General features: G+C 41.6%; 2 protein-coding genes across 2 annotated transcripts in view; both read right to left on the reverse strand.

The window, feature by feature from the left end:
* xkr7b (XK, Kell blood group complex subunit-related family, member 7b) overlaps nt 1-4,144 on the reverse strand; it is a 128,900-nt gene extending 124,756 nt beyond the window's left edge. The window contains exon 1 of the mRNA XM_085344174.1: nt 3,546-4,144. Coding sequence (XP_085200300.1) covers nt 3,546-4,144 — 599 coding nt within the window. The remainder of the gene's footprint in view (nt 1-3,545) is intronic.
* A 9,227-nt stretch (nt 4,145-13,371) lies between these two features.
* On the reverse strand, nt 13,372-17,025 carry LOC146611362 (uncharacterized). The gene is made up of 2 exons (XM_085344432.1): nt 15,662-17,025; nt 13,372-14,444 (listed from the first exon to the last, which is right to left on the reverse strand). The coding sequence occupies exons 1-2, from the start codon at nt 16,922-16,924 to the stop codon at nt 14,415-14,417; spliced, it is 1,293 nt and encodes a 430-aa protein (XP_085200558.1). The 5' UTR covers nt 16,925-17,025; the 3' UTR covers nt 13,372-14,414.
* Nucleotides 17,026-26,045: the final 9,020 nt, after the last annotated feature.

Consider the following 26,045-nt stretch of genomic DNA (forward strand, 5'->3'; position numbering starts at 1 on the left):
AAAAATTGCTCTGTTGAATTGTCAGCCTTATTGTTGCTGGAAAATATCATTTTTCATTGTTGCACAACTGAGACGCTTTTCTGTAGAACAATGCAGCGAGTGTTTGTGCGCTTCTTTTAAATCTTTCTTTGTTGCAAACAAATGTTTTTTGGGTTTTTACTACACTATTCAAGTCTTGGGTCTGACTTCAGGATATTTTTTCTATCATCTCAGTCATGTCTCGATCCAGCTGGTGTTTTGACTGTAACTTGCTTCACCCTCAGGTCTTTGCTTTCCCTTCAGTCTCTCCTTTTTATTCGCCTCGATTTATCTGGCCAGTGTTACTTACTGCTCTTGGAACAGATGATACGAGTTGCTCTGGAGTCGGTAAACAGGTTCTACTATTAAAAAAAAGAGAGATCCCACTGGTAACCAGTTAAGCGGGTTATTATGACCCATAATTACTTCCTAGTGTGACTGGCGTCTCTAATGGCTGCAGTAATTATGAGGGAAGCATGCGGGTTAGGACTGCTGGTATTTCAAGGCAATTTCTGCAGGATTTTTGTTTCACTTTAACAGTTTAGTGCACTTCCTTCTTGAGAATCAACATGGTAAACAATTAACTTGTGATAATGGTGCTGGCTTCGTGTTTTTGTGTTGACCTCGAGCTGAGAGTTGTACACTGATGCGGGCTTAATGCTCAGGCGGACCCTCAAAGCACTGAGAATAATTGTGCTGCATGCTCACATAGCTCTGGGTCTGTTGGTCTGACAGTGGAAACATATGTTTAAAAAAAACAGAAAGAGAGCCATTCAGACACCTCTAGGATGAGTAAAATTACAAAGGGACCAAGGTACCAGGAGAGGGTTACCGAGGTAGCCACGCCTGGGGGGAGGTGTTTGAGGGAGAGTGCCTGGTAGCTGGGGCTTAGCACGTGGGGTCCAGCCGGGCACAGCCCAAAGAAGCAACATGGGCTCTCCCTCCTGTGGGCGCACTACCTGCAGGAGGCACCATAGAGCTTCAGAGCCATATGGATTTGGTGGTGGAGCAGATGCCCTGGTGGTCTGACCACTAAAAAAGAACTGACTTCAGGTTTTCTTTGGCTCCTGTATTTTATACTTAGATACTTTTGTGTTTTGTGGTGTGCTGCATTAAGTAAAGGATTATGCTATATTTAAAAGGCTGCTTGAGAGACATGCACCTCAAATGAGACGCACGATAAATGGACTGGAGCTTATCTACTGCTTTTTTACTCGAGCACTCAGAGTACTTTTAGCAGCATGTCTCATTCACACAAGTGCTTTTTCACAACAGCCACACACATCCACACTCCAGCGATCGCATCTAAAGGAACCTGGGTTCAGTATCTTGCCCAGGGACCTTACAATATAATAATATAACCTTACATTATGCAGTGCCTAGAGGTGACTGCAATTACGTGAGTGTAATCGAGTTTAATTCAACTGAACTGAATTAAAATGTTATAGTAAAAAAGTTCCTTCTACTCTACTAACTGGTAATGGTTGAGCTGGTTGTGGCAGAGCTACAGGAAGGTGCTTTAGTCCAGTTATCAGCAGCTTAGAGGTTTGAAGAGTCCAGAGTTTAATCTGTGATGTTTTATGATTATCTGTAAAACATTAAAGAAGGAAAATGTCTTTTATGTCTTTTTCAGACTTTTCCCTACACATTTATTTGTAATTGTTTTTTGTATTTTCATCTGTTTGTCACTGTTTTTATTTATTGTACTTTGCCTGACTTGATAAATATGTGGCAATACAACTGGGTTACTTGATTACAGCACTTTGTAATTGTCACCACACATAAATTTGTAAACATCTAAATGTCTTATGTTGTAATTAGAATATATTTCATTTTGACTCTGGCAGCGTTCACAAAAACTTGTTTCATAATGTTTTTTCACATTTGAAATGAACACACAACTTCATGTGTGAGTCTGATGTATTATATACACAGTGCTTCACGTTGTCTAACAAAAAAAAAAGTCTTTCATTTCTAGAGATTTGGGTTATGTGAAACTTTCATATTCGAGTCAACCCTTTTGCACCCAGCAAAAACTTCTTGAAAAGACGACTTTGTCAGATGTCTCGAGTACGTCGAGATTTGAAGAGCGAGAGGTGAAAAGACGTCTTTTCGGGTCAGTGAAAAGACACGCCTTCACTTCAAAATTTAGTTAAAAGTGAAAAGACACCTCTTCTTTCTCAGCACATCTGCAGACTCCTCAGCCAACCATCAGACTGTAACCCGGAGCGTCCTGTGAGGCAGTGTGACTCCATGTTTCAGGTTTTGACTGTCCAGGCACGTGCGAATAAGCTCACCATCCAACGCTCAAAGAGACCCAACCCCAAACTTGATTTACATACAGATATATGAACATTTATAAATAATTTTTTTATAGTTTAAAAAATGCTGTTTTGTAAAACTAGTCTGTGTAGCCACAGTGAAAAAAACTGTAGCTGTCTGATTGGTCGAAAAAAGGAGTTTACAAAGAAGGCGACTCAACTTCTTTAGGTTTGGTGAAGGTGTTTAACCTCTGATCCAAGAGGCTTCTTCAGTTCTAAAACTAATAACGTGCAGACTCCCAGGTATTTAAACCCTGGTGGATGCTGTGCCCACTATTAATGCTCCAAACTCCTAAGACTACCATGGGCTGGATGACTGAGAAGCTACACAGTCAATCAAATGCTGTGTTTAAAATATATAAATTCTACAACAAGGTTGGATGTGAGGTTTAGAGTTCTTTCTGGTATAATATCTATGTTTCATCTTTCACTTTTACTTTCAAACTTCTTTTGACTGGTTAACCAGATTTTTCAACATAAATGGACTTTTGGTGCATGATGGGTAAAGTCTAACAGAGTTAATGTAACAGGAAAGGAAATCAGTTTGAAATGTGTTGTGGGAATGCTCGTTTAAAGATTCAGCCCATACATTTTAACCATCCCAAACTACTCTGCTTGTAAAAGAAGGGGGAAAAGATCCAGTGTGGAAATCACTGACATGACAAGCAGCCAGAGGAGAGCAGCAGCGAGGTCTAAACCACAGCGCCTTGATAATGTTCCTGTCAACATATCAGGACCATGACAGTCGGAGGCATCGGGGGGGCAGAAACTACATGTTGGAGCTGTATGCAGCCGTGCAGCTGCTGTCACAGGCGGGACTGGAGTGGCAGGTGGACCAAAAGGTTCAGTTCAGGGGAGCTCATCGCATTTTTTACGACTGTTTAAAGTTGTGCGTGAACGTGGGTACTACACGGCAGCTTTGGAGGAAGGAGTCGCGCTGTCTTCGTTTATTTCTGCACATGGAAGAGAGAGGGAACATTTCGGACACATGCACATGCGATGACGCGCGCGCACACACACATCGAGAGCCTAAACACACAGACACACTTTCTGGCACACACATGGAGATCTCCGTGCAGGATAGCGTTGAGAACGCATTGCCAGCGCACATATTACGCACACAGAAGTGCGCTTTGCACACACACACGCGCGCACATGCACGCAAGCACGCCCCTCTCGTACTCCACGCCACTCCAGCGGTCCTACCTCCACACTTGCCCCAGGTGCAGGACGTGAAGCACGGTCTGAAAGACCCACATACAGACGGTGCAGCACCTCCAGGGGGTCCCGACTCTCCCCGCCGTCGCTGGCGGGGCAGAGGACGCGTACACCGGTGTAACATTCGCGGCGTTCACCGCCACCGCGCTCCCGCCGCGCTGGTCGCTGTCCTTGGTGCTTAGAGTGCCGTCTCCCGCCGCGGCTGCTCCGCCTGCCGCTGTTCCGCTCCCGCTGCAGCTCGCTGCTCCTCCTTCCCCGCCGCTCAGCTCCGCGTAGTCGTACACGAACCACCTGAAACTCAGCACCTGCACGACAGCCGAGGGCACCACGACAAAGACGAGCGTCAAGCCGAACCACCAGTTCTCGCCTCTCAGGTAGTAGTCGGCAGCCAGCCACAGGTCGGTCGCGCCGTCGGAGAAAAAGACGAGCAGGGCGCAGAGCACCCAGCAGCAGTCCAGCAGGGTGTAGGGCTTCCCGCCGGCGGCGGTGCAGCGGGGCCGGGCGGCGGGGTTCCCCGGCTCCGAGAGGCTCCTGGGCGTGTTGTCATCTTCCACAGACACCGCTGCTCCATCCGACTTAGCGGCCATGTTGGTTAGGATAGGAGAGAAAGACAGAGAAAGAGGTGGGGAAACGGGAGAGAGAGTGAGAGAAAGCGAGGGAGAAGGGAGGGGGCTGGCTGTTTGCAGGAGAGAGTGTGAGAGATTACATCATAACTAGCCTCATCATCAGCCAATTAATTGCGAGGCATCATTACTAAGAGCGCTTTTAACACCGTGACACCAGCGCGATGTTTTCGGGACATCCAGCGTGCAGGCAGACAGTCCCGCAAATAATTACGACCTGCGGGGTTGTGCTTTTAAACCTATTATCGAATCTGCCCTACCTCCGCACCACCAGCGCACATGTTACACTCACATTAAGGTAATTTTGCATGCACCATATGAGTTAACGACTTAGCTGGCTACTGTCAGTGAAGGACTCAGCGTTTTTATGCACATTCAATCTGCCTTCAGGCAGTAAATGTTAAATGTCCTGTGCTTTCACTCAAAAACCACGACCCCTTGATCATTAAGACACTGGGTGGCTTTGCACTCAGCGGTCTTTACGGCAGTAGTTCGACTGACATCATTTGGGTTTATCATCGAGAGAAAGCAGAGCAGAGGAAGCTGCTTCACATTCAGACAGATGTTTAGGAGCTCTTAAGTAAAACTACAGTCTTGCCACAGTCTGGGGCGGAAAGGTTAAAGGGTTACGCTCAGTTTTTTAAATAATTTTTGTCTGGGTTCTTCTCTGCATACACTCAGCAGCAGTTTCACAGGCTCGTTTTATCCTCTCAGAATAACAAGCCACAGTCTGGATGATGATTTTTATTTGCATGAGGGACACAGTGACACACGTGTCATGACAATATGACAGACAATAGCAAGACCTGTTTTTGATTGCTTTAAAATAAGGTAACAGTGTAACTAATTGTGCATTTGCTGGCTGTTGGAATAAATAGAAAAGCAAAACAGAAAACTTGATTTTGGTACAATTGTTGTTGATATTATATATAAAAACACAGAAGCATGGTGGACTGAAGGAAATAGCCAAGGTTGGTTTCAATGCCTTCGTTGCATGTGTTACATCTAATCTGTAATATGGTAATTAGGCTGTAATTACTAGTTGCTGTCAACACAGAAGAACCATAGACTGTATATAAAAGATGCACCTGTTTGGCTCGCAACAACTCAGTGCATACACAGACACGGCCGACCTGCTGATGTTCAAACTGAGCATCAGTGACTTTGAATGTGACGTGGTCGTTGGTGCCAGACGGGCTGGTCTGAGTATTTCAGAAACTGCTTATCTGCTGGGATTTTCTCACACAAGCATCTCTAAGGTTTACAGAGAACGGTCCAGAAGAAGAGAAAATATCCAGTGAGCAGCAGTTCTCTGGGTGAAAAGGCCTTATTGATGCCAGAAATCAGAGGAGAAGGGCTAGAATGCTTCGAGCTGATAGAAAGGCAACAGTGACTCATTACAGCCAACGTATGCAGAAGAGCATCTCTGGACACACAACATGTTGAACCTTAAAGCAGATGGGTTACAGCAACAGAGCACCACACTGGGTCCCCCTCCTGTCTCCTCCTTCAGTTCACACACACTCAACAAAACGGGAAAATAGAAGATAAAAAATGTTGCCTGGTCCGATGAGTTTCAATTCCTACTACAGCATTTGGATGATAGGGTCAGAATTTGGTGTAAACATGAAAGCATTCGTCTATCTTGCTTTGTATCAATGGTTCAGGCTGCTGGTGGTGGAGTGGGATATCTTCCTGACACACTTTGGATCTCTTGAAGATCACTTAAGTGCCACAGCCTACCCGTGTACTGTTGCTGAACATGTCCATCCCTTTATGATCAGAGTGTCTGCAGGTAAAATCGTGTCCAACCAGGTACTAGCAAGCTTTGATCTATTGCTACAGATCATGTGAGTGTTCGTCCTGATTAACGTTTGTGATTATTTTCATGTTTCAAATCTTACTGAATACAATATGCTCCTTATTTTGTAAGTTATGGTTCTAGTTAAAGTCAAAAGGGAGAATAAGCCTAGCGTGCTGCAGGGTGGCCTTACTGCAGCTGTGTGGATGTGCAATCGGTCGCAGCATGTCCAGCTTTGAAACACAGATATGGCAATGGCGAAAAAGTCTTATTTGATTTTGTTTGCAGACTATGAAATTAAAAAGAAGACTCGGGCAGCAGAGTATTAGCTACGCCAGCTATGTCAGCTTTAAACTGCACACTGATGAGCAGCCAGAAAGGGTGCACTAATTTTTAATGTTTCTTATATATATGAAATATGTGTTAGATTGGAGAAAGTGCCTGTTTCAGTACTGTTTCTGATTTTAGCTGCTTGTGAAGAATCAGAGTAAAAAGAAGCTGTGTGTGACGTGTGATCAAAAGAAAATACAAGATATTGACTGGTAATGAAAGAACGTGTCACCTGCTGCAACGACGTCTCCGTGATGTGTGATGTTGATGGGTTTTTGGACAACAATGGAGCTCTAGGGCGCAGTGCAATGACACATATCAGGATTTGGATATGCTGACAGTATGAGTCGGTGGGATTAACTCACTTTTGGTTTTCTAATTGGATTTTTTGGCACCAAGAAAAGAAATGGAAAAAAATGTGAGACTCATCCCAGAAGATTTCATTAGCATCAGTTGTTGAAGGAGGTGTATTTATTTGGCAGCAATTCAGCCGTATCCATTTCCTAATATCCTCAGCTGGTCCCGGAGCAGCCACTCTCCAACCTCACAGGCAGCCTCTGTTTTAGCATCAGGGTCTTTAAAGTGCATTTGTCTGATTGTAATGAAGCAGTGATGCATAGAGCTGACAAGACACAGAGCAACTGGTCTGTTTACAGCAGTGACCATACTAATTGAAAAGATCCCATAAACTCTGAGCAGAATAGGCAATAAAATTCTTTGGTGAATTACTTCTCTGTGCTTCACTGCCCTCAATAAACTAATCAGCTGCCATGTTTCCACATCAGGGCAGAGGAGGGCTTAAAGAGCCAAATTCAATCCAAAATATCTGCAGATCCAGTTAAGTTCATTTGAAGCTTCCTTTCTGCAAATTGACTGCCTCGGTTTTCTGTTCTTTCTTTTTCTTTAAGATTCATTCAGACTCCAAACTCAGCTCATAAGGATGACTGTCACAACCACACTGCAGAAGATTCCCACAGTTCACACTATAATTCAGTATGTTGATGGCTGAGGAACTAAAACGTCTGACAGATCACACTGGACCTCCTACTTTCACCTGGGGGTTCAGTTATGAGGAGCATTTTTTCACGTAGCTGAGTTGTTCACATTTTTTTGTGTCAATATTTTAGTTCCAGTTACTCTTTGCTTGGTTTTAGGGAACTAAACTACTTGGACAGGCATGATTGTTTTTTTTGGAAAAAGTCCAAATTTAGGCTGAAGCACACCCGTTTACCACCTTTTGGTGACTCCATATGTGCCATATAGAGTGCAGGTATCCCAGCTACTTAATCCATGGAGAGGAATTCCCTTTGCAGGTGGTCCAGATAGGGACTGACTGACTCAGTCAAGACTGATCTCAAGACTGCACCATAGCCTAGATTCTACGATCTTCTATAGGTAAAACATAACTAACAGCAAAAGCTTTTCCCAGCTGTCATAGTGCGAGAGGCAAAGTAGACCCTGGACAGGTCAACGGTCCACTGCAGGGATCACACCGTGAGTGAGACGACCACACAATCACCAGTTAACTTAACATAAACGCTCATGGCTTTTCAGTCCTAGATGACACCCACGCAGGCACTACGACTACATGTAACCTCGCCACAGAAAGGCCCCAGCTGACCACTGCACCACTGTGCCATCATTTACCTTAAGACAGGGGTGTCAAACTCCAGGTCTTGAGGGCCGGTGTCTTGCAGGTTTTAGATCTCACCCTGGGTCAACACACCTGAACCAAATGATTAGTTCATTACCAGGCCCCTGGAGAAGACATGTTGAGGAGGTCATTTAGCCGTTTAAATCAGCTGCGTTGGCTCAAGGACACATCTAAAACCTGCAGGACACCGGCCCTCGAGGCCTGGAGTTTGACACCCCTGCCATAAGAAATAAATGGATGCATACGTTCCCTTGTTTCATGGTTTACTCAAATTCCACCACAAGTTATTACACACCATTGAAAAGATCCAAAGAAGGTGCAACAATTGTCGAATTAAGACAGTCATTGAGGATGTAGAGAAAAAGAAAGATGTTTTATTTGTCAATCTCAGTTTTGATGGAAGAAAACACTGAAAAAAAAAAGATGGGGAACAAACTCTCAGCTTGGAATTTCAGAGAAAGGCAAAACAAAAGTTCACACAAGACGATTTGGCGAGACTTTTTATTATAGCACAGAAAAAATCATCATCATCAACTTGCTTATTTAACATACTCATGGTTGAAAATATGAATGCGAGCCACATATTCTTCCTTTGTAAATGTCAAAGTTTTGTTTTATGTGGGCAAAGGCATACACAGCTGGTATTTGGTGTTTAACAACTTCTAGAAGTTTAAAGATGATGCTGTAGCTGTTGCCAGTAGCGCAGAGATAATACACAGAATCCAAACTATTTAAAACATTTTCTGATTAGGTAGCTTCAATTTATTAGAAAACGTCCTTAAATGTTCTGTAAGCCCACATATTTCACACATTTAAATACTCGGATCAACAGAGAATAAAGAAGATTTCCTAAATGAAGTTTCACAATCCCAAATGGTTTTTAATGGCTCAGTGCTGTATAATTCAAAGCTCGGAGTGTTCTGGTTTTTGTTTCACAGCATATTAGACATACACAGATTTCTCTGAATATTTTTTTTGATAAATGATGCCCATTATGAGTTTGCGACTAAGGGGAGCTAATTAGAGATCCCAGATCGTCACAGCTCCGTCTCTGACAGCCTTTAAAAAAAAATACAGCTTCTGAGTTTCTGCAGTGAGGACAAAACTCTCATCATACTTTCTTATCACAATTTACATAAATAAAAGTTTTTTGCAAAGTTTTCCATAAAATGTAAAACACAGAGACATTGAGTATTTTAGTCTGGTCTGACTTTAAGAGTGAATAAAAAGAAGGTGGACACCCGCTTTCCTTTTTGACCTTTAGTAGTGTAATTATAGCAGTTTAATGAAAGGTCAGATTTTCAGATGTGATGTCTCGTAGGTCTGACTGAGAAGTAACCGGAGTGAAAAGACAAAGCCTGCTTTACTTTTTTCCAATTTAGATAGACTGTGTATAAAAAATGGGTGTGGTCAGCGACTTCACCCATTGGTTGGTTGGTTGGAGTGAAGCCCCACTGTGAAGCCTCAAGATGAGCATTTTCACTGTCGCCTGTTTAAGCCTTTAAGACCTACCATAGAACCAAGTCCACCAGAGCTTATCTTTATATTTTTACCTGCTATAGTCCCATTTTTGGGACCATTTATACTTATATAGCCCAAATTCTAATAATATGTATGCATCAACTCCATAGTAACGACATAAATTGCAAAAAAAAAGTGCAATAAACTACAAAAAAAATTGAAAGTCGTTTTTGTTTTGTTTTTTACATATATTTCTAGTTAGAGAAATTTAACGGGTTTATCCCTCAAAACTTTAAATACAAAGAAGTTGCACAAAATAGTTTCCAACCACAAGAAATTTATTTTGAGTGTCTTCATAGTTTTATTTTTGAGATACGCCAATTTTTATGTACTGCAGGAAAGATGAAAAGAAATATTATAATGCAAATTTGCAAAACAAAACAAAACAAAACAAAAAAACAACAGCATGTGCATCAAAATAAACTATTTCCAGCAGTGCAATTTGAGTTCTAAGCATCCCAGAAACTATACAGAAAAGCATAAAAGTTTAACATGACTTTTATCAAACTTACTAAATATCATGTTGTGTTGAACAGCCCAACAAACTGATCAGGAAACTGAGATCATGTTCTTTTAACTAGAGGCCAAAAGGTGAGCAGTTGTAACACACCTCCTATGGGATAGACCTGTTTGAGGGGGGAAATGAATTTGCAAGTAGGACCTGGTCAAATTTCTTAAAAAATGTACAATAATAAATCGTGAAAAACCAAACAACACAGTAAATCTTCTCTGATCTTTTGGGTTCGAAGGCCCCCCGGACCCTTTTTATCCTGATTAAAATCCAGCTTTGACGGACATGGTCAATAATAGATACTGTGCAGCCATCCAACCGTGATTCATTGTTATTAGAGGATCAGAGTTTGCCAAGAAAATATTTCCACATCATACATTATCAGCTGCAGCCCAGACTGTTGACACAAGACAGTTTGAAACCATTAATTTGTGCTTCAGTCACCAAATTCTGAGGCTACCGTCTGCAGCCTCGGCACAAAGTGGAAATAATCAGACCAGGATACAATATTTAGTTTCTGTGCCTACTGCAGCTGCAGATTTCTGCTCCTGGCTGTCAGGAGTGGAACCAAAGGTGGTCTTATAGGTGCTCTCCCTCAAGGTTGGACATGTTGTGAATCCCGAGAAGCCTTTCTGATCACTTTTAAAGAGTGGTTCTCTGAGTCCCACAGCCCTTCTGTCAGCTCTAACCTCTGTAGTCTCTTCAATTTGGCATTTCCATCTTGAGAACTCCCTCTCGCTTGATATTTATTTTTAATGCACCAGTGTGTGTAAGCTGGACAGACTGTCGTGGTGAAAAGCTCGGGAAACCAGCTGGTCTGGCACCAACAGTCATGCTACCGTCAAACTCACTGATACGGATGTTTCCAACATGAGGATAAAAAATAAAAATCGTTAAAGTGCTTCACCATTAATAAAGTGTGAGCCGCGTCTCCAAACCAGCAGCAAACTATGCAGAATGAATTGAAATAAAACAAACAAATTATCATAAACAATTACCAGTGCATACATGGCTGAGGAGGCAAAGCAGATGGTCTATTAGTCACAGGTGGTTTGATCCTCAGCTTCTCCTGCACGCATGACAAAGTGTCCATGGGCAGGACCTCCAAATTGACGGATTGATGGATTGCATCTTGCATGGCAGGTGTCACTTAGCTGCCCGTGAAATGGTGAGTGAGAGTGAAACAGCAAAGCATGCTTTGGATACAAATGCATGCATTTACCATTCACCCCCAGCATAGACCATTTACAGACAGAGGACAGGAGGCATTAACCAAACATCCTTCCTATATGCAAAATTATTTAATATTTTAAGGTAACCTGTCAGATTTGTCTCATGCAAAATAATATTCACTTAGTGCTTATGAGTCATGCAAAGCATTTACCATATGGCTTATCTATTATCCCCACATGGGATAAAGCTTTCTTGTACCTTAAACTTGTGCTTCACAGCATGTGTAATTCCAGCACTGCTGCAAGCATCTCTGCTTTTATTCAGTCGTTCAGTTCTTTCTGTGATAATCGGCGTTTTTTAAAGATGAATCTGGCAGCTCCAGCTACTTCTCGCTGTTTGTATTTCTGTAGTTTAGTGAGGCACATTTCACACGAACATTTTAGAACATCAACACGATGCAAAGTCTTTTTCTTTTTTCATAAACATTCTTTATTTTCCAACATTTTCATTAAAAAGTCTTTCTCGGGTTTCCTTAATTTGCAAACAATACTCGTGTTTCTCTGCCTGCTCAGCTCCATCCACCAGTTATCTGCATGATTATCTGGACATTTCTTCTGTGCAAGATACAGGAAGTGAAAGAAACCATCAGCGGAGTAAACGGACAGTGACATGGCTCTGGAAATCTGCAACAGTGTTGTTACCAGAGAACCCATGCAGACACAGGGAGAACATGCCAACAGATTCAAACCCAGAGCCTTTTTGCTAAATGTTAGCATGTACTGGTCTGTGTCCCTGTTATTCCTGCCATAGACTGGTGGCCTGCTCACCAGTCTAATAATACTTTATTAATCCCTAAGGAAATTATGTTATTATTGCAATTATTGTTGCCTACTTTTTAATACTCTATGATTTTACTCAACAATAACATAAAGTCTATCTTTTTAGTACCTTAAAATAAAATCTTCCAATGCAAAAGATATTGTTTTCTAGAAAAATAGAAAATGTATTAAAATCATAGAAGTCAAATTTGGTAAATACCTTTTTTGTGAGGGGAAAAAGGTATTCCTGCAAACTTTAAAAAAAACTAGTGCTGTGTCATGGCTAAAAACTGTAATATTTTTAAAAGTAGATGAAGCTTCGGTTCGGAAATGCAAAGCAACAGCAGTTTGCTTTAAAGCTACATTGTCCCTAACGGCCAGTAGGGGGAGACTGTTCTGGATGAAAAAAGACATTTGGTTATACAGACGTCATGTGGTGTGTTTACAGCAAACTTAAAGTGAAGTTTCTCCTTGTGCTACTCATATTAATGCATTCACTCCACAAATATTTACCTTCAAAAGCTAACAGGAGAAGAAGTACAACCACCATAAACAGCTGGTGTTGAGCTCGAAGAGTTTTCTTCTTCTTCGGCCATGTTCTCTTAATAATGCACACACTTGGTGGTTGATTACTTTTCCCGTTTCTTTTATTGTTAACAACACAGGAGGGGAAAACCATACATTACTTCAGCAGTTCGCGCTTCGGAACAATAGGAACAGGAAGTGAAGTAATCTATAATCACCAAAATAAAATCCTTTTCAAAATAAAATGACAATCAGAAAACTTCTTTCACAACATAAAATAAATTAATATATTTACTCATGAGAACACAAATCTAACACCCCCCCCCCCCCCCCCCCCCTTGTTCTCATGCTGCTAGCCCATAGCATCTTATGCATTTCCAAAGAACCATTTTTGAAACTTTCTGAGTCTCACTCTTGTAACTGGTTTTGTTAGTATGTCTGCAGCCATTTCTTCTGATGGACAGTGTTCAATGCAGATTTTCCTTTCATTTACCGCTTCACGAATGAAGTGATATTTCACATCAATATGCTTTGACCTCTGTCTGTTCACTGGGTTTTTACTCAACGCAATGGCCCCTTGGTTGTCCCCAAACAGTTTAGTACATGTGTACCTTTTTCTGTCCATGCCGTTTAACAGTTGGGTTAAGTACATGCTTTCCTGAGTAGTGGTTGCAAGACCAATGTATTCAGCTTCACATGTTGAGAGTGCCACTGTAGGCTGTTTCTTTGTTTTCCAAGATATTACTGGTCCCTCTTTAGTAAGTGCAAAACAGTAGCCTGTTGTACTGCGTCTGTCTTTTACAGAGGATGCCCAGTCAGAGTCACTGTAAGCAATTAAATCTAGATTCTCACTGCTTTTCTTAAAGATCAGTTCAAAGTCATTTGTGCCTTTTAGGTATCTGAGGACTTGTTTTGCCATTACTAAGTTCTCTCTCGTGGGTTGAGCTAGTGTTTGAGATAGTCTGCTAACAACCCAGCTTATATCTGGTCTCGTACACGTCATGGCATATATCAAACTGCCCACTATTTCTCTGTACTCTCTTGAGTTAACAGTCTCATTTGCATCACTTCCTCCACATGTAGTAGTGTCCGTTTTTAGTTCACACGGTGTGGATCTGGGTTTGCATTCAGACATCCCAAAGCGTTCCAACATTCTTTGAATGTACCTCTTCTGATTCATCCTGATTTCATTCTCTTTTTGTATAAACTGTATCCCAAGAAAACTGGATATTTTCCCCAGGTCTTTCATGTTAAACTTTGACCTCATTGTTTCTTTGAATGTGTTTAACAAGTTAGTATTGCTAGCCGCAATGATCAAGTCATCTACCCAGATGATAACGAGTAGAGTTTCATGTCCAATGTCCTTTCTGTATACACAGTGATCAGAAAGGTTTCTTTCAAAGTCATTTTGTTCAAGGTAGTCATTCAAGAGTTTGTACCAGTTTCTACCTGATTGTTTTAACCCGTAAAGGGATTTCTTTAATTTGTACACCAAGTTTTCTCCTGACTCTGTTTGCTCAAAACCTTCTGGTTGTTCCATGTATATTTCTTCCTCAATGGGAGCATGCAAATATGCAGTTTTAACATCCATTTGGTGGATAATAAGATCATTCTGGACTGCTATTTGCATTAGGGTTCGCACAGATGTCATGTTTGCTGTTGGTGCAAATGTCTCTTGGTAATCTATTCCTTGTGTCTGGTTGTAACCTTTTGCTACAAACCTGGCTTTGAATATTTGTCCTTGTTCATTTTCTTTGAGGGCGTAGACCCATTTTCCTCCAATGGTATTTCTACCAGTAGGTAAAGTAGTCAGTTCGAATGTGTCATTCTCCTTCAGAGAGTTGATTTCTTCTGTCATTGCCTGTTTCCACCTTGGTGCCTCTGGTGACATCAGCGCCTCTTTATAGGTTTGGGGGATTCCACAGGTTGCTCTGTAACAATAATCAACACTTACAGGGGTTTCATTTGCTAAATCTTTGCAGTTAGATGTGTAATCCTCTAAATATTTAGGAGGTTTCCTTTCTCTGTTAGGATAGCGCTCAGTTTGGTTTTGCTCATCACCCTCATTTCTTTCTATGTCAGGGTTTGGTTCATTTGTGTTGGTTTCCTCTTCTCTAGGAGGTATGTTCTCTGCTGCATTTTCATTTTGTTGTTCTGTACTTTCTTTTAAAGGCACTACATGTTCATAAGTCTGAATTTCTGTGTCATATTCATCAGTCTGTGTTTGTTGTTCAACAGTGTTCTTCTTGATAAATCTCACGAGTCTGTGTTTTGACACTTTTCCTGTGTGAGGGTTATAGACCAGGTATGCTGGGCTATTTTTACTATAACCCACAAATATCCCTTTTTCACATCTGGGATCAAGTTTCTTGTGATCATGTATGTATGCATAACAGTCTGACCCAAATATCCACAGTTTTGAGAGATCTGGTCTTTTCCCTGTTAACATCTGATACGGTGTACTTTTAGTCCTGTTACTGTAGCATCTGTTGCGGGTGTGTGCTGCATTTTGGATGGCGTAAGGCCATAATTCTTTTGGCAGCTCTTTTTCTAGTAAAAGACACCTCCCCATTTCAAAGAGAGTTCTCCATTGCCTCTCAGCTGTGCCATTCTGATGGGGAGAATATGGCGCAGATGTCTCATGCTTTATACCCTTTTCCCTTAAAAGAGACTGGAATGAACTGCTTGTGAACTCGGTGCCATTATCCGATCTAATGCACTTAACACTGCCGTATGGTGCACAGTCAGCTAGAAACTTTGCTGTGGCCTCTGTGGTGTCACTTTTCTGTTTTAGAAAGTAAACTGACACTGCCCCTGAAAAATCATCTGTAAATAATATAGCGTATTTATGACCACTTTGGCCACTAGGTTCAATGGGGCCCGCTAGATCAGTGTGCACCAACTGTAATGGGTCACTCGCTTTTGGGTCGCTTTGTCTGTTTCTGTTGTTAGTGAATTTCCCTTCTGTACACACATTACAATCTAACATGCCACTGCCTGTGATTTTCATGCCATCTACAACATCGGGTAGCTTTAACACATCACTAACATTACAATGTCCTAAAATTTCGTGCCATGTTTTCACATCACAAGCCAGATTAACAGTGTCACAGGACATCATGTCATTGTATGATGTTTCATTGTTTACCGTTTTCAAATAGTAGAGTCTGTTGTATTCTTCGATGGAGAAGACTGTCCCATCTTTGTTCACCAGTTCATTCTGTCCCTTCTTGAAGATCACCTGTGCTCCATAGTTTGTAGCTGCCTTCACTGAAAATATGCTCTGAGGGTAGGATGGGATGAACAGGGCGTCTCTCAGTGTGATGGTGGTACAGTGTCCTTGTATGTCCCGTAGAGAGACGTTGGCATCTCCCCTCTTGAGTGCGACGTTGTTTGTCCTGGATCCATCAGCGAGCTCCATGTAGTGTTTCTCAGGATCAAAAGTCTCATCAAACTTTATGAACTTGTTCTTCTCTGTAATGATGTGTGAAGTAGCACCACAGTCCACCATTAGTCCTTCTCTTATTATGTCAGTAGGCAGAAGTCTTTGACTAACTTTAAATACAAAAGTCTGCTCTTCTTTCTTGTCCTCTTGTTTTACTACAGTTAGTTTCGCATCATCTCTGTATTTGGTTTTTCTTCTACATGTCTCATCACTGTGTGTCGAGCTTCTATGGTAGCTACACCACTTAGGTGTTCCCTTTTGGCGACAATCTTTTACAAAATGTCCTCGGTTTCCGCATCCATGGCAGGTGATTGATGTTAAATCAACCTTCATCACATTATCCGCTTTTACTTTGTTGTCGAATTTCTCGGTTTCCTCATAACTTCGTAGGTTGCTTTTGAACTGTGTGAATGTTAAATCTTCACTGCTTTGAGTTGTGTGAATAGCAAATGGCTTGTAAGCTTCAGGAAGCCCCTTTAGAATCATAGCGATAATAAGTCCATCACTGATGACTTCTTTTGCATTTCTTAGGGAGGTCACTGCTTTTTCAGCCCGGATAATATAATCTGTCACTGTCTCATCTGGTTTCTTCTGTAAAGACGTCAGCTCTGTGTACAGTGCGATGATTCTGGGCTTGCCTTTACTATCGTAGTGGTCACGTAGTATTTTTAAAGCTTTTCTTCCATCGTCAGTCGCATCTCTCATTACCAGTGAAAGGCTTTTATCATCAAGAAACTGTATCAGTTCAGCGTAGCATTCAGCGTTCTTCTCTGCATCTGGGTTAGTGGCTGATAATATAGTGTCCTTTAGACCAATGATCCGCATGTGGCCGAGAAACTTTGCCTCCCAAAGTTCGTAACTGTTTTCGTCTCCGTTGAACACTAACCTCTGCCATCTTCCTCCTGTTGTGTCACGCCTGGGCCCATAACCTGTTGAGCTCGAAGAGTTTTCTTCTTCTTCGGCCATGTTCTCTTAATAATGCACACACTTGGTGGTTGATTACTTTTCCCGTTTCTTTTATTGTTAACAACACAGGAGGGGAAAACCATACATTACTTCAGCAGTTCGCGCTTCGGAACAATAGGAACAGGAAGTGAAGTAATCTATAATCACCAAAATAAAATCCTTTTCAAAATAAAATGACAATCAGAAAACTTCTTTCACAACATAAAATAAATTAATATATTTACTCATGAGAACACAAATCTAACAGCTGGAATCAAATCTAAGCTTAGCGATCCAGTTTCACCTCTGCTCGTGTCGCCCATTTAAAGTCACATCAGTGTGTTTCTTTGAGCCTTCAGCTGCCTTGTCTCTGATCACAGCAAACACTTATTGAACTCTTAACTCTTGCTGAATATGACATAATGTTTATTTTATACATTAAAGTTCCCTTCATAGTCAAAAAAGGATGCTAAAGGAGGCCATGCCTTTGGTACGGCCTTGGTTTCTCATTCAGTCACCCTAAAATCTAGTTTTAAAAGACCAAAATCAAAATAGTGACAGTGGAAACACCCAGCTTGAGGCTTCATAATGGGTTTCTTTAACGAGTGGGTGGCTAGCATCCATTTTTCATATACATGCCACTCCAGTTGCTCCTCAGTAAGACCTGTCTGAGAGATCATGTCCAAATTAAATTTTGATCTTTTCGGTGTAAAAGAGAGAGTTCGGGCATCAAAATGCTCCCCTTCAGAGTCTGCTTCACCTTAAATCACATTCTGCCCGTGCATCACTCACAAGCTGCGCATTTCCTGACAAATGAGGGTCATTATGAGTTTGAGAGCGCAGGGAGCTAATTAGAGGTCTCAGATCAGTGGTGCCACTGCTGTGATACACTTTGGTGAATGCACACAGACTTCAAGCTTCAGAGGGACTTTTAAAACATCTGTGCCAGTCCACTGTTTTTAGGATAATGATTTTTTACATTTCAGATTGCTTGTCAGTGAAGAGTGACAGGAAGGAGGGAAGCGAGATAATGAAGAAAAGCAAACAACCTAATTCTCCCATTGTCCTTTATGCCTCGTGATGCTAATGGCAGATATAACGTATTAGACACAGAGTTTGACCAAGATTATTTTAACAATAAAAGCAATGTGTGGGTGTTATCTATCAGTTTTTACCATTTGAATTAGTTTGCAGATGCAAAGTGAACATTATGAGAATCTGCTCGGCTCTTAACATCGGACAAGTCCGTGGCAGCCTGCTACGGTCAAGGCTGGAGCTCAGTTAACATTTACCCTCTTTGTGGAATTGTTGTCTATTTGGCTTAGATGGAAAAGTTTGTGACAGGAAAAACTACACATTTAGGACTTCACTTGGAAAGAAAAAAACTAGAGTCTATGAACATGTGCTTGTTTAGCAACACAAACGAAGCCCTAACCCTAAATGGGTCATCGAGGAGGCGGCTTTGTAACAGGAACTGGCAAAGTTAACAAAAAGAAAGCAGAACACAGGCGAGGCTCTGGGGTTTTTGACGGAGTTGAAGAATGTACCAGATGTTTCTCACAGAGTTGGAAGAAGGAAAGTGATGCAGAGAGGAAGAGGTTCTTTTGAGTGACTGAACAAGTAGGTTGTGTTTGGCTGGAGAATCTGGAGTGCACAAAGAATTGCAGGTTAGTAGAAGGAATAGCAACGAGGACCAAAGCCAGAAACCATCAGCAGGGCCTGAATGTTGCTACCACAATCTGTCAGAGAGTTGATTTAAAAAAAAACCAAAGCCAGTCTTAGTGCAGGTGCCTGATTAAAAGATGTCTGAGTGTGCCGGCTAGGTGTCTAGTGGGAAGACAAGAAGCTACCCCTGTGAAGTGACACAGAAACATGGAAATATAAATACACGGGGAGGAAAGAAAGTGAGAAAAAGAAAAACCTGCAAGCTGGTGCTGGAGGCTATGCCCTGCACTGCTCACACGTGATTAGGTGATTGGATAATCACGTAAATAAGCAGGTGCACAGGTGTTTCAAATACAGCAAAAACACTCGTTCTCATTTAGCACAGCAGCCGAATTGCCAACAGATGAGTTTCTGAGGTCAGACGAGCATGCCATAGAGCGTGCACAACTCACTTTCAACATCAGTCAGAGGATTAAGACAAAATAGAAAGTGCCTCAGAGTCATTAAAGGAAAAGACGTCCACAAAACTCACTTCTTCAAAGTGATTTATTACATGGACAATTACACGAAGCCTGCAGAATATTCACTGATCTGAGAAATCCTCCAATACCCCAAAATGTCAAGCTTTTCACAAAAATCACTTCATTTTATATTTTAAACCACGGATGTTAAAAATCCCATCATCAGTTTGGTGTTTAAATGCCTGCAGGGTCTGTGGGAACCATTTCAAACCAATCGCATCAAATCACGCTTTAAAGGAACGAGAGAGAAAACATCGCTGAATTGTCTGGAGGCACATGCAGATTTCCTGAGATTTAGTATTTAGTATTTAGTATTTATTTATTTATTGTCATTGTCAAGAACAATGAAATTGCGTTTGGGGCTTCCATACAACCCAAAAAAAAAGAAGAAAATAATAAATACCCCTTAAAACCCAAGTGTACATATTTAACCCAGTGTGACTCCAATGCAATAAGACAATCCTTAGCAATAATGTTCGTAGAAATTCAGACAAAGACCTGAGAAACATGACAAAATACAACAATGCAACCCATTCAATATTATTGTACTGTGAGATATGATATCAGATATGATAGTTATCTATTTAAGAAAGAGGGGGGGGCAGGAGGGGGAAGAGAATAAAGATATGATGCACCAATGCAGACCAGTTCATTGCTATTAAGAAGTTGGATATGGTTATTGTCCGTGAGAGGGGGGCAGAGAGTTCAGGAGCCTCACAGCCTGTGGATACAGGCTGTTGGCCAGTCTGGATGTTCTGGCCTGTATAGACCTGTACCTTCTCCCTGAGGGCAGCAGATGGAAAAGGTGGCGCGCAGGGTGATGTTGGTCCCGCAGGATACTGTGCACCCTCCTCAGACAGCGAGTGGGGAAGATATTACTGATCTCTGGCAGACTTGTTCCAATAATTCTGCCAGCTTCTTTCACCACCCGCTGGAGTGCTTGCTGATCGGCCTTGGTGCAGCTGGGGAACCACACTAGAAATCCATACGTCAGAACGTACCGTCAGTGCCAGATAAGCACTGACGGTGAAGTTACCCATGTGTCCTTTTACACTTCACGGTTGTACTGTGACGGGACAGATCAGCCTCTACTGCCTTTTTTCAAGTATAGAAGTCGTTTCTCAGCTGGTGAGAGATAGAAACCTCTCACTAGCCGATGCTTCTCCCACTAATAATCCTCTCCGGCTTCGAGAAGCATAAGCTGAGGTGAGCAGATGCAGATCCTGGTTCATTAATTTGGACACTGTTTTATTAATATTAATACATTCATTTTTGTTTCAGTTCAGTAAATAATTAACAGGTTAATGGTGCCACACACTGCAGAGAACTTGTAACGCCTGTATGCTAAAGAACACCTTTGTTGACACTGGAAACACTGACCACAGACAGATAATGGCCACCTGTTTGGAGCACAACACTGTATACCCACAATATTAGGCACGGCTGTGTCTTATTGTACTCTAGTGTGATTATCCCCACTCCCTGCGCTCACCTGCGCTTACATTAACAATCCAGGTCTCAGCGGGCGTCAGTTTACCTCAAATCTCCTCTCTCGTCTTTGTTCGCTCTCTTTGAGGCATTTTTATGCCGTGAATTTTGTTGTTTGGAGACGGAGTTTATAGCTTTCAGGTTGGGGATTTCTTCTCTTTTGTAATCATAGTTACAACACTTATGGTTTAAGGATTAGCTTTTTGTGTTTCTTTGTGCTTCAGCCACAGTTTGATTTCCCATTGTTTCCTGTTTTTAAGTCTCTTTGATTTTTAATATGATCTTTAATTTATTAAATAATTATTTCTTGTTAGTTTAATTCTCTATGTTCTCACTTTATTCTTTAATGATCTTTAGTTTTAGTTATTGCAGTTTTGAAATCTAATTTCTCTCAGTGGTTTGTTTTTCTTCTATAGATCTGATTCCTTGTATTTTGCTTTATTTTACTAGCCTCGCAGTATGGCTCCATGTTAGGTGTGTTAGTACTTTGCTTCTGTGTTTTTTGGTCTGTTTTACTTTAATTTGTGTCATTTGTGTCTTTCCTTCAGTTTTACTTGTTGTGTGTCATTACCCTGATTGTGTTCAGCCATGCCTCGTTTCCCTCCTGTTTCCACTTTACCTGATTATCTGGCGTGTATAAATAGTCCTGTCTTCCCTGTAGTCTTTGTCCTTCTTGTGTGCTACCTGCCTGCTCTGGATGTTGTTTGTGGGGTCCCTGTGGAGTTTGTACACTGGACCTTTTGCTTGACCTGGGCCCTGTTTCAGGAAGCCGGTTTAGAAAACTCAGAGTGAAAAACGACACTCACGGTTGAGTAACCCCGAACTGTCCAACTCAGAATATTCGGTTTCAGAAAGGCTGATAACAAGTAGTTCAATCAACGCGGAGTTGCTTTAACCCCAAGTGAAGCGCGCGCACGAGGATACATAAAGCCCTGATAAGCGGAGCACAGATTAAGCGAGTCACCATGGAGACGGAGGGAAAGAAGGCGCGGTCAATGTATTTTACAGCGCTTGAGGCCGAAATTCTGATGGCAGCATATGCCGATAACATGCAAATTCCGCGGAAAAAAGTAACACAGCCACAGCTGCGAAAGAAAGGAAGCATGCATGGCAAAACATAGCCGACAGAGTCAATGCGTGAGTGTTAATTTAAACATTGATCTAGGGATTTCCACCCATTTAACACGTTATTTTATTTGTTATTATATACATTTTATTTTGTGACGTGATGTGAGCGCAGGTGCAACCCAACAGGCCCCAAACGTTCCTGGCAGCAAGTAAAAATGAAATATAAAAATATAGTCCAAACAGGTAAGGTGTAATTGTATTATGAGCCATAGTGCTTGGTCTGTTTGTCCCATGTAAATCAATTGCAGTTAGAGGCTACATTAATTTTCTTTCTGTAAGCACTTATTGAAATTATCTGAGCACATTACAAGTACATATTTGCTTACTCTGTATGCTCAAATGTGGCCCGTTATAGCCAACAGAAAAAAAGCGGAGGCCCGAAAAACAGGTGGGGGTCCTCCACCACCACCACTCACAGAGGCTGAGCAGTTGGCCCTCAGCCAAAACAGTGGGCGCCCTGTGGCCGAAGGCATCTCTGCGGGGACATCCTCTGAGTCAATAACCCCGCAAGACACAAGTGCCTACATAGGGGGTAAATTCAAAATAATACATGATGTGCATACATCCTTTCTTCACAGTCACCTTTGCAGTGCTACTCATTCATTTGATAAACTCTTCACCATAATGAATTTGTTTGTAGTGAAGTTATTTTCCTACTGATTTTGCCTTCCCTCAGTCTTGGTTGTCTTTGAGAGCATAATGACAATGAAGTGTAAGGTGCTTGGTATGTTTGTTAATTGCCATTTGGTCCCTTGTAAGTTATAAGTGACCTGTATAAACCTCATATTCTATCAGTTGATGGTGGTGGTGTACTGCATCTGGTGCAGCCTCCTGTTGAGCCAGACCAACATGCAGTTGTGAGTAATACTCCACAGATTATATGAGTTTACAGTAGAACAGCAATGTTGTTTATTTCTTTACTACAGGAAAATAATGAAGAAACATTGACAGCTGTTACAGAGGAGGAAGCAACAGAGACACTTTATGAGGTTTACATCTTTTAATACTTTGTGTACAGGAAACACAGGCGACCAATAAAGCCAGTTGAACAAAAAACCTGTTTATTCTTCTTTCAACATGTTGAGGTGATGGGTCAAAGGAAATGATTGTGACATATGGTGTCTCTGACTGCGCTTCCATCTTGTATGTCCGTGGGAGGGTCAGGATGTTCATGGTTTGGATCACTGCTGATGTCTGGTTCAGAAGGACAGTGTTCTCCTCTAATTGTGGCAATGTTGTGAAGAATCACACATGCCACAATAATGTCACATGCCCTTTCTGGGGTGACCCTGAGTCTTTGCAGGCACTGGAACCGGGCCTTAAGCATTCCGATAGTCATTTCAATTCTGGCTCTTGTCCTGCAATTAGCCAGATTATATCGCTGCTGTGGGCCCGGTTCAGGGTCAGGGTAAGGGGTAAGCAAATAGGGTAAACATGGATACCCCCTATCACCAAGCAAGTAGCCAGTGAACTCTCCTAAGACAGAAGGATACACTTCAGTTCAAATGTCCCTGAAGCAATTGGTCTTTATATATTTTAAAGTATTCTCAACTCACCATGTCCAAATTTTGTGCTCAGTGTACATTCACGGAATATTTGTGAGTCATGGACAGAGCCTGGCCGCTTGGCTTCCACATTTGTGATAATGTTGGCAGCATCACATATGATCTTCACAGTGCAGAGAACACAAATTAGCATCCATTACTATAATGAAATAATTTGTTAGTTTGAAATGCTACAGGGAACTATGTACCTGCACATTAATGCTGTGGAAAGACTTCCTGTTCACATAGTCTCCTTCATTTACTGAAGGAGCAATGATTGGAATGTGAGTGCCATCTGTACAGCCAATCACGCCTGGGAACCCTGAAAATAAATGTAGAATTTAAGTAGTAGTCCAAGTATCACCACATCATACATTAAGTTTTGGTCATCCTGATACCTGCAATTTTGTGGCATCCCTCTTTGATAAATCTTGTGGGTCTGTGACCGGGGAACACCACAGACGAGTACAGGAGACGTTTCAGTGCAACTGTAACATTCCTGACTGCCCGACAGACGGTAGCCTTGGAAACGTGCTCAGCGTCACCAATATTATACAGAAAGCTCCCGTTTGCAAAAAACCGAAGTGCAATACAAATAATATGTACAGAACTGAGCGCATGTCCGCGATGTGTCACATGCGTAATATATGGCCTGAGGATGTTATCCAAATAAATTATAGATTGTGCTGAAAAACGGTAACGTTCGCACAGACAATCATCAGGAAATGATAAAATGTCCAAACGCGCTCTAATCACTCTCTCCCGGCGGAGAGCTCTGCGGAGAATTTGGGCTTCACGATCTACTGGCTCTTCAAGGAAGTGGCACGCCATGTCCGACACTTCCTACTGTCAGGTTTCTGACAAAGGGGCGGAGACAGTCAGGGTTAGTTGTAGTAAACCTGCTAGGGGGCAGGTTAGCTTCACGGCGTGTGTCGTCATAGTGACTCACTCAGGCTGCAGCTGAACTCGCTTTGTGAAACTGAAAAACCAGAGTTTTCGTTAACTCAGGGTATACTTACTCAGTTTTTCCACTAAACCGGCTTCCTGAAACAGGGCCCTGAATAAAAATATGTTATTTATTTATTTTTCAAGACTGTCTCTGAGTCCTGCACCTAGGTCTGCTCTCTGCTGAACATGGATCTGCAGATAAATGCACTCCAGAAAAACATTCCTGCAGAGCACAAGTAACATGATTCTAAGTATTTTGTGCATGTACACAGTATACAGAGACCACATAACAAATAAACTGGACTTTATGGTTAAATGCACTCAGGCACAGTGTGGACAGCCTAGTGTGAATCCACACTTAAAGATTTGCAGGTCTGCAGTCAGGAAACAGTGGCGTGTGGCACATTTGGACTTCGGGGACCCTGGGTGAACGTGATGTATGGAGTGAGGCTGAACGTTAGCTGTCCATTCAGTTGCATTTACACAGATTCCTTTTTACTTTGTCTGGTGGATTTTTCAGTCTTGTATTATTTAAACTATAAACTAAATACCAAGTCTGTTCTGAGGATTAAGTCAGTGGTAATTGGCCTGCGTATATTAAACCTAACGTTTTTTTTCCTTCTTCTCTACTGGTTGCTATTTTGTGCAGCTCTGCTCCTGAGTAGGTAACAGGTAACCACTGGAAACACTGGGAGGTACAGCTGAACATAGTAGAGCTAACTTTAAAAGTAACTCTGGAAGGAAGACATTTTAAACCGAACCACGTTTATAGTTTATTGTAAACACTGAAATGCTGGTGAACTGATGTGAATATTCATGCACACACAAGCTGATGATGTACACATCTGGTAGTTCTGGTTTTTGTTTTCTAAAAGATGATTGTAGAAGATAAATCCTCTATATTAACTCATTACATAATTTGGTTCTTTAATTTTGGGGATAAAAAAAAAAAAGGTTAACTCATTACTGGAGTAATAAGGAAACAATGCTTTTTCATGTACAGCCAGCAGCAGTCTGTGAATGGTGTATAAACTGCTGAGTGGAGAGCTGTCCATTAACTTGGCCCCATCAGCTTGCTTAGCTCTTTCGCTCTCATAAATCCTTTGCTTGGACTTTTCTGCCTCCTCATCAGTGAGCATCCAGTCTGAGAGAGCTCATGGCTTCAGGCTGCTACGAATAAGGTCCTGTTTGGTTAATTTACTTCTTTTCTTTCTTTCTGAGTATCTTTTATGTTCCTAGGTAGATGGAAAAAAGTAGCTTTATTCCCAATTTGTAGATTTTCAAGTAGATTGAATTTTTTGTTATGTAATTAAAATCTCAATTAAGAAACTCCTAGATAAAGAAATGGTCTCTTGTTGCAAATTTCATAAAATCTGTTACAAAATCTGCCAAGAGTAAACACATACTGTGCTGCAACTGAATAAAATAAACTGGGTTTGGAGTCAAACTGAGAAAAATGATGAAGCATATTTGTAGTAGCCAATGTTTACTGACACTAAACCATAACCTTTGCATTGGATGTGAATAGTCAGTATATATTATATAGTCTGTCTTCTACTACTTGTTTCCTGTCACTTCAAAGGACAGAATAAGAAAGACTTTATTTATCCCCAAGGGCCAATTAAGACTGCTTACATAGCACCTTCTACTCAGTTTGGCCACTCAAGGAATGTGTCTGTGATTTTCCCATTCACATACACATTCATACTGTGCCTTTACTTATACCTAAGCATTTTTTTCAATCTAATATTCACACACATCGAGCGACTCACACTCCCAAGGATCCATCAGGGGCAACTCAGCGTTGAGTATTTTGCGGTCTCTGGCACAAGGATCGACCGACGTTCT

The sequence above is a fragment of the Diplotaxodon limnothrissa genome, linkage group LG20, assembly GCF_057381915.1.
Source record: "Diplotaxodon limnothrissa isolate DT_005_m linkage group LG20, D_limnothrissa_male_GT1.1, whole genome shotgun sequence".
NCBI classification, from domain to species: Eukaryota; Metazoa; Chordata; class Actinopteri; order Cichliformes; family Cichlidae; genus Diplotaxodon; species Diplotaxodon limnothrissa.

Bases quoted from the DNA above. Each gene is read 5' to 3' on its own strand.
- LOC146611362 (XM_085344432.1), bottom strand. From the start codon at position 16,924: ATGGCCGAAGAAGAAGAAAACTCTTCGAGCTCAACAGGTTATGGGCCC. The intron at 14,445-15,661 runs GTAAACAATGAA...TTATTGTTACAG, and splicing joins GACTCTACTATTTGAAAACG to AGCAACCTGTGGAATCCCCC.